The sequence below is a fragment of the Euphorbia lathyris genome, chromosome 8 (assembly GCF_963576675.1).
Source record: "Euphorbia lathyris chromosome 8, ddEupLath1.1, whole genome shotgun sequence".
Lineage (NCBI taxonomy): Eukaryota > Viridiplantae > Streptophyta > Magnoliopsida > Malpighiales > Euphorbiaceae > Euphorbia > Euphorbia lathyris.
The window spans coordinates 28,958-38,415 of record NC_088917.1 but is presented as its reverse complement, the minus strand read 5'-3'; the positions used below and the strand labels follow the sequence as shown (position 1 = coordinate 38,415).

General features: G+C 31.1%; 1 protein-coding gene across 1 annotated transcript; it reads left to right on the top strand.

Moving 5' to 3' along the window:
• The first annotated feature begins 917 nt into the window (after positions 1-917).
• On the top strand, positions 918-8,857 carry LOC136202660 (protein CHROMATIN REMODELING 35-like). The gene is made up of 8 exons (XM_065993419.1): positions 918-1,067; positions 5,656-5,775; positions 5,885-6,190; positions 6,338-6,502; positions 6,671-7,331; positions 7,416-7,861; positions 8,073-8,725; positions 8,854-8,857. Exons 1-8 carry the CDS (start codon positions 918-920, stop codon positions 8,855-8,857), a joined length of 2,505 nt encoding a protein of 834 aa, XP_065849491.1.
• The last annotated feature ends 601 nt before the right edge of the window (positions 8,858-9,458 follow it).

Below are 9,458 nucleotides of genomic sequence, written 5' to 3'. Positions count from 1 at the left end.
GTGCCAGGCTTGTCATTTTCTTACAGTTTTGTCTTCTTGTACAGGTTTCGTCTTCTAGCTAACGGACGTTTGACCCATGCATCTCGAAATCATCTCTGTGCGTAATTCTGAGGTTCCTATTATTGGTCCAAACAGTTGTCGGATTTTGTCTTTTAGCAACCGGATCAATCATACTGTCCTGACGAGCACTCAGCTTAACTTTGTTGACGTTGTCTTTGATTGTTGTCAATTCATACACTGAGTTTTCTTTTACTCAGCTTCCACGGTCAGCTTCGTTCTGCAAGATTTTAGAACGCTTTTCTTTTCTTGATACTGAGTTTCGTCCTACTCAGCTTCGTTGATTGGTTTGATCTTTAAGCTTCTGTTCTGAAGATAACTTATCTTCTTTTACGCTGAGTTCCACTCTACTCAGCTTGTGCTGTGATCTTATGCTGACTTCGTCTTATCTTACTTTTTAATATATATTTATACTCAACATTGAACAAACATATTAGTACAATTAAATCAAAGCACTTAAATTTAATTATCTCTTAATCATGAATTATTTTGTCAAATCAAAATCTCGTGGAAAGGTATTTCAACAATGTTTTCTTTTAAAGTTGCATAAAACAGCCTCTTTTTTTGTTGTTTCGACATCTCCATGAAATCTAGGAAATATGTATTGATTTCTTCCCTTTCCTTCTATGGTTAATGCTTGAGGGGAGATTCAATTTTTTTTAGGGTATGATTCGATTAGTAGTGCTTAGAATGTGTTGAGATGTCAGAGACCAAAGGTGTTTTGGAGGAATATTATTTGAGGACTTGCTCTTGTCTCGAAACAAAGTTTTATTACATGGATGGTCCTTTGGTGGAAGCTTGATGTTCAGTCTAATTTGAAGAAGTAAAATTCGAATTTACATGAGACTTGTGGTTTATGTATGCAATCTAAAGAAAATATTGCTCGTTTATTCTTTGATTGTGTGAAGTCTGCCAAAGTTTGGAAAGGTATTAAAAAGAGCTGTGGTATTCCTGATAGAATTAAGTCTCTCGATAGCGGACTTTTAGCTGGTTATGTCGAAAAGCGATGGGTAAAACTCTGAAAGCTAAGATTCGTCGGATTGCTAAAGTGGCTGTAGTGTATTGGATTTTTCGCGCTAAGAATGAACAATACTTGCTTCTCTAGGTTAATTAAGATATTGTTCAGCGAAAAAAATAACAAACACTTAATAACAATCACAAATTATAGATATTAACAGGTGAACTAAACATACATTGTTTACAAAACAATTTCTCAAAATTTACTCTTATTTACACTAAATGCCTATTTCTTAAAAAAATAAAAACGTGAAAAAATGCAAACCCTAAACCTAACCCAAAACCCGAAACCCTTAAACCCGAAACCCTAAACCCTAAGTAAAAGACGGGTAGAGTCTAGGCTAGCTAGAGAGACCACATGCATAAAGTATAATGCTTCTAGAGCATAGGCACGACATGCCTCATTAGGTACCAACTAAGCCAAAAAGCCTCTAAAACATTTCTTGTAAATTTTTTCTGCTTCCGCTATTATATATAGTATAGATAGATAGATATATAAGTAAAACCAAAGTTTAAAAGGTAAGGAGTCTCATTTATCCATAAATATAGGACGGAAATTGAAGAGTTTTTTTTACTAATTATATTTTTAGGATAAGGTGCAAAAGTACATATAACGTTGATAGCCCTGGACAAGTTTACTAAATCTAAAATGGTGAAATTTTACCCCTAATGTCTAAATTATACAATATATGGACTCGTATTATTTACCGTGTTAACCTTGGTATGAGCTACTTTTGACCCATGTTTGAATTGAGATTGAGATACTAATGCAAATATTCCTTTTGAATCAATCAGATATATAATGTAGGCAGTCAAGAGAAATAAATCTTATCATTTCCATTGCACATGTGCGTTACAGATCACAGACATATATGTATACACATAAAAAAATATAAAAATATAAAAATTATATTGTATGCTTACGAGTTGTATAAAAAAATCCAAATATTTAGTCAAATTTAATATATTAATCTTTAATTATATTACAAAAATATAAAAAACGCATTTTTTTGAACCAACTCGTGCAACCGATGCAGAATATATGAACATAACATATTTGTTTTGTTAATAATCTTTGTAATATCGACCTACCTTATCAAAATTAGAGGTAAAATTAACAATGGCCGTCCATATTAGGGTAAAATTGTACTCTTTTAAATGTTAGATAAAACTTCTCATTACTATCAATATTATGGATATTTTTTACTAAATTAATTTCCAAATTTTGATTTGTATGTCCGTATTACCTTTCACTTGCCTTTTTCTCCTAAACAAATATTATTATTTACCTTTATTAAGAATTTCCTTATTACTATACAAAAAAGGAATTTCCTTGTTAACCACCATTCAATAAAATTTACCATTAAAAAATTTTCCTTATACAATTGCTTCTCTCCTACATAAAAGAAGCATTCAATAAAATTTACCATTGAAAAATTTTCCTTAAAGAATTGATTCTCTCCTATATAAAAGAAGCATCTTTGTGTTCGTATTCTTCAGTCTTGAGCAGTTCTCAGAGATTTTTAATGGAGAAAGAAATAATCATTATCAGCTCTGCAACTTCACTCCCACCTAAGAATCATTATGGTATAAACCATAGAAGTAAACTAGCTCTTTTTAAAACTTGTTTTTGATCACCATCTCTTATTAGTAGTAAATTGAGAGGAGAGAGTGTTTATCTTGATTTATTAGTACTAAATTGATATATATTTTTTAGTGTTTTTACCTAAAAAAATTAAAGGCTACGTTCATAGTTTCCCTAAATTTTTTTGAATGTTTATCTTGCTGAAACCCTTCCCCTAGACCGATCCTATCTATGATTGACCCATTTCTAAAAAAATGGAACACAAACAAGTCATATATGACAAAGTGGGCTCTTTTCTACCAAAAAAAAACAAAAAGCAATTTTTTAAATATAACTTGTTTATTTGTTTCTTATAGCATATTTCATGGGTTTTTATAACATTCAATTGGATTAATTTTTTTGCTTGTTAGATATATTTTTTCTGAAAAAAATTGAATTATCTCATTAATATTTTTCTTAAAAAAATGATGGAAGAGCCAAATTTTGTGGGAAAAAATTTAATCTCAAGATACAAAATATTAAAATATTTTCTTTTAAATAGTGTTCATTTTTTTAAACTATTATAATAATCTAGAATTTAAGTTATATATATATATATACATAAAAAAGATCAGGTGTGACACATTTCTTATGGTGTGACAAGCCTTATTGTGTGACAATGACCAATTTTGTAATTAACCAGGGAGGTGACAAATTTGTAAATAAAAGGAAAGATAAAATTGTTTTATTTCTTTTCTTTAAAATAAATTTTCCCGACTTTTCCAACCTCGTTTTTTAAAAACTTTTATACCTTTGGACTCATCTTAATTAGACGGTCATTTTAAGATCACAGAAGCTCAGGTAAAAAAAATTCCGGTGAACAGAATCCGACGATTTGTTTTTCGGTCAGAAATAAATGCCTAGAAAATTTTCAAAAAATTCAAAAAAATGTAAAAAATCATTCTGAGAAACTTTAATTCTTGACTCAAAGTGAGATTCTTTACGGTTTAGTCCCAAATGAACAGAATCCGGCGATTAGGTGGCCGTTTTCCGGCGAGAAAACAGAAAGTGCCCAGAAAATTCTCAAAAACTTCCAGAAAATGTAAAATATTATTTTCAGAAACTTTAATTATTGGGTCGCAGTAGGATTTCTTATGGTTTAGTCCCAATAAAAAAATTTCCTTAATTTTATTATTTTACATGCTTCAACAATTTATTGGGTCAAAACCGTAAGGAATCTCATTTTGAACCAAGAATTAAAGTTTCTTAAAATGATGTTTTACATACTTTGAATTTTTTTGATAATTTTCTGGACACGTTTTGGTCTTACCTTTCAGCACTATGTGTTGCAATATTTTATTGGAACAATATAAGTATTCTGTTAGAACAATATAACTATTATGTTGGAACAATGTAATTATTCTGTTGGAAAAATTGGTACACTGATTTGAAACAATTGGTCCACAGATTTATTCTGTTGGAAGAATATAAGAATTATAATTATTTTCTAAATAATATAACTAATATAAATTTGAAGATACAATATTAAATACTAAAAAACAAAAATGAAATTGAAGATATAGATAATAAAATTGATTTGGAACAATTGGTAAACTGATTTATTATGTTGGAACAATATAAGTATTATGCTGAAATAATATAACTATTTTGTTGAAAAAATTAGTACGCTAATATATTCTGTTGGAACAAATGGTACACTGATTTGGAACAATGTAAATAGGACAAAAAATATGCCCAGAAAATTATCAAAAATTCCACAACATGTAAAACATTATTTTAAGAAACTTTAATTCTTGGCTCAAAATGAGATTCTTTACAGTTTTGACACAACAAATTGTTGAAGCATGTAAAATGGATAAAATTAAGGAACAAGTTTTATTGGGACTAAACCCTAAGAAATCCCGCTTCGACCCAAGAATTAAAGTTTCTCAGAATAATGTTTTACATTTTTTGAAATTTTTTGAGAATTGTCTGGCCACTTTTTTTCTCGTCAGAAAATGCCCATCCGGATTCCGTTCATCGGAATTTTTTTTACTTGAGCTTCAGAGATCTTAAAATGACCGTCTAATTTAGACGAGTCTAATAGTATAAAAAATTTCGAAAAACGAGGTTAGAAATGTCGGGAAAATGTATTTTAAAGAAAAGAAATAAAACAATTTTCTCTATCCTCTCTTTTCTTTTATTTACAAATTTTTCACATTGCCATTTTTAATTGTCATCAAAACTACGTAGTTTTGTTATGTTACACAATAAGTTCCTTGCCACACCTAGACCCTTTGTCACATTAGATCTCACCCCTATAAATATATATATATATATATGCTTGGTGGAATTAAGGAAGATTAAAGATTCGATTAATAATAGATTTGTTTTTTTTTATTTTTATTGAGTTTTTTTAGATAGAAATAAAAAAAAAATAAAATAAATCAGAAATAATAAAATTAGAGGATCTACCTATTTTTATTATTGATATTGGTTGGTGGTTCATCTTGCAAACCATAAACATTAAACAATAGGCATATATATAGGCCAATAAAAAAACTGACAAACACAATATTTAGTAGTTATTAATTGTAATAATACTTAACTTATGTATTGTATATTAATTTTAATAACTCTGCTAACTAGAATATATTGAATATTTTTAGTAGTTATTAATTGTAATAATACTTAACTTATGTACTGTATATTAATTTTAATAACTCTGCTAACTAGAATATATTGAATATTTTTTTATAACAACTGAATTAAAATAACTAGTTATTAAACTTTAAACTGTTTTACATATGAGCTTGAGATATTTCAGTTGTTAATTATTCTAAAATTGTTTGACTGTTCATACATGTTCCATTGAAACTAATGTTTGACTGTTCATATCACTGAAAGGTATGTTATTTTCCATTTTAATTCCATTCACTCTTTAAATTATTTGCTGTTTGAAACATTTATGTTCTTCTGTCTGTATGTATGCATGTTACAATTGTATAACTTATTAGTTGTGGTTTGTCTTCCTGATATTGAAAAAAGAGGTGCATTCCATTGGAAACAAAAGAAAGTACTGTAATCTCAATCAGAAGATTGAAACTGCTCATCAACTTCCACAGACGCCTTTAATTGTAAGTTTTCGTTACAAAATGGATCAAAGTTTTGATTTTCTTATTCTGAAATTAACTTTGGAAAGAACAGTATAATCTGCTGATTGATTGCTGATTAATATATATTCAGGGAAGGGATCGTGAGAAGGCGAAAGCATCAAAGCAGATACCTATTGTAAACTGGGACTCTCAAAATATTGATACTAACACTGGATATCAGCATCAAAAAGATAATTATCAAATGGATGTTGAAAATAATATTGATGATGGTACGGATGATGAAAGGGTCTGTAGGAAGTTCAAATCTGTAAGGGAGCTGGGTATCCAGTTAGATGAAATTGTATATGATGACATGGAGCATAATTATCAAGTGAATGTTGAAGATGATTTGTCTGAAATTTGGAAGGAGATGACAGTTGCATTAGAGTGTTCCAAGGTATTTTTTTTTCCATATAGTTCCTTTGTCGAAAATGATCGTGCTTATCTTACAACTTTGCTGTGAATTTTGAAATTCTATATTGGTGATAGAGGAGTCATTTCTTCCAAACAATGTTAAGTCTTCCACTTGTTTTGCTTTTGCTAGGACTGTTCTACAGGTCCTGCTGCCATCGTTGAATGCGTGGAAGAACAATGGAAGGACTGTGATCATTCTCTTATTATCCTGAAGGATGATCTCGGCTTTGTTTGTCGCATTTGCGGAGTTGTTCAGAAAAGCATTGATACCATATTTGAGTTTCAATTTTCTAATGTACAAGAATTCTCTTATCTATCTTTTGTTCTCCATTAAGCTTGATCTAGATTAATTAGTACCTTGGACATATTTTTCCATGGATAACAAATGTCTATTTCTGTGTTTGCTCTCTTTATGTTAATATAAATTGAGACATTATTAGCTACATCTTCACTAAATTTCCAGGGGAAAAGAAGTACTGGAACTTATGAGCCTAGAAGCACCAATTGCAACAACATAGAATCAACTTATGTTACACCAAGTCTGATTACATCCCCTGATTTAACGGTAGCAGAAATTTATGCTCATCCAAGGCATAAACGGCATATGAAACCCCACCAAGTAGAAGGATTCAATTTTCTTTGTAGAAATCTCATTACGGATGATCCAGGGGGTTGTATATTAGCTCATGCTCCTGGTTCGGGGAAGACATTCATGATCATCAGTTTCATTCACAGTTTTTTAACCCAGTATCCGAATGCAAGACCATTGGTTGTGCTGCCTAAAGGGATCTTGCAAACTTGGAAGAACGAGTTCCTGAAATGGCAGGTGGAGGAAACTCCTCTGCATGATTTTTACAGTTCGAAAGCGGAGAATCGGTCTCAGCAATTGTCTATATTGAGAAAATGGGTGAAGAAAAAGAGCATCCTCTTTTTGGGTTATAAGCAGTTATCTGTAATAATTTGTGACAGCAGCAGGAGTGAAGTTGCAGATGAATGTAAAGATATACTTCTAAGAGTCCCTACAATTCTTATACTAGATGAAGGACATACTCCGAGAAATGAGGAAACTGATGTACTTCTGTCTATTTCGAGAGTTCAAACTCCTCGGAAGGTGGTACTTTCAGGTAAACAATACACAGAAAACATTTTTTAGTCATTTATCATATAATATATATGAGATAACACAAAATTGACACCTCAACTTTCAGGTACACTTTATCAGAATCATGTAAAAGAAGTCTTCAATATCGTGAATCTAGTTCGTCCACGTTTTCTGAAGCTTAACACTTCAAAGATGATTGTTAACCGGATAATGAGCAGAGGAAATGTAGCCAGACAAGTAAGAAAAAATTTGAAATCTGGTTTGAACTCCGCTTTTTTTGAGTTGATAGAGTACACATTACAGAAAGATGAAGACTTGAAAAGAAGAAATGCAGTGATACAAGATCTCCGTGAGATGACAAGCAGAATTCTCCATTATTATAAAGGAGATTTCCTAGAGGAGCTTCCAGGGCTTGTTGATTTCACAGTTGTTCTCAATCTCAGTCCAAAACAGAAAGATGAAATTCAGATGCTGATGAAGTTGAATTTGTTCAAGCGAACTTCATTAGGAAGTGCAATTTACATTCACCCAGTTCTCAAGTCTCTTTCACAGGTATTGCTTAAAAATGGAGAGGTTTACAACTAGCAGTTATATTAATTAATTCATAAAACACAAAAAGGGCTTAATTAATTGATAGAAGATGACCTCTCAAGTTGAAAGCTGGATGGAAAGACTGCTACATTTTCATTATTTGAAATGATCTTAAATTGCTTAGAAAAATTCCCAACTTATCCAATTACAAAATTGTTAAAAATGTGAACAGGCATCTTCAGGAACAGTTGATGATGGAAAGATAGATGAGATATTAGAAGGGTTGGATATTAAAGAAGGAGTGAAAGCAAAGTTTTTCCTCAACATACTTGGATTATGCGAATCGGCGGGCGAAAAGCTGCTGGTTTTCAGCCAATATATCATGCCTCTGAAACTACTTGAGAGGCTATCAGTGAAGGTAAAGGGTTGGAGAGTTGGAAGGGAAGTTTTTATGATCACAGGAGATTCAAATGCTGAGGAAAGAGAGTGGTGTATGGAGCAGTTCAATAGTTCTGCAAAAGCTAGAGTCTTTTTTGGATCAATCAAAGCATGTGGAGAAGGTATATCATTGGTAGGTGCATCTCGGATTCTAATATTGGATGTTCATCTTAATCCGTCTGTAACACGTCAAGCAATCGGCCGAGCATTCCGGCCAGGGCAAAGAAAGAAGGTGTTTACTTACAGATTGATTGCTGCTGATTCACCTGAGCAGAAAGATAACCTGACTTGTTCAAGAAAAGAGTTGATTTCAAAGATGTGGTTTGAGTGGAATCAATATTCTAGACACCAAGACTTTGATATTATAACTGTTGATCCCAATGAATGTGAGGACGTTTTCTTTCAAAGTCCAGGTCTCAGACAAGACTTGAATGTTTTGTACAAAAGGTTATATGTTTTCTCATATTTTCATTTTCTATATCATTTTATGCAACATAGATTTCACTTAATTAAGTTAGCATTTGGACTTCACAGTTAGTTTGATGTCTGTCTTGTATGTCTTGAATGTTTCTCAGGTAATTCCCTCGGAGGAAAAGAAATAGAGGCATTCAGGATACTGATGTGGTAGAAGAGTGAGCTGGAAAAAATTGATTTAATGGCATTTTGGTAATTTTAGTAAAGTTGTGGAGTTTCGATTTTCTATGATTTCGGACATTTTTTTAGGAAAATTCTATCATCACCGCTTTTAATTTTGCAATTTAATGTCTTGGTGATTTTTTTATGACTTTCCTTTTGTCTTTGCTATTCTGTTTTAGGGCATTCAGTTTGTGACTATTTAAAGGCTTATATTCATTGTAAGAAACAGTTTTTGAATTAATAAAATATCGATTTCCCATTTATCAAAGTTCTTTAAAAGTTACTACTAGAGTTTTCGTGTCCGAATCAAGTATTAGCAACAATTATTGTTATTATTCTACTCCATCACATACATAACCAACCAAGTTTGCTTAATTTTTTTTTGCTGCCACACAACTCTTTTGTTCAAGTCTTTTTGTTCCTATTATAACGCGATCATACAAAATCTAAGTGATAAACTAAGTTAATAAAAACTTCAACTAAATATGTTTATATTAAATTTATTTGCAATTGTAAATTAAGGGATTGCACATTATATATAAAT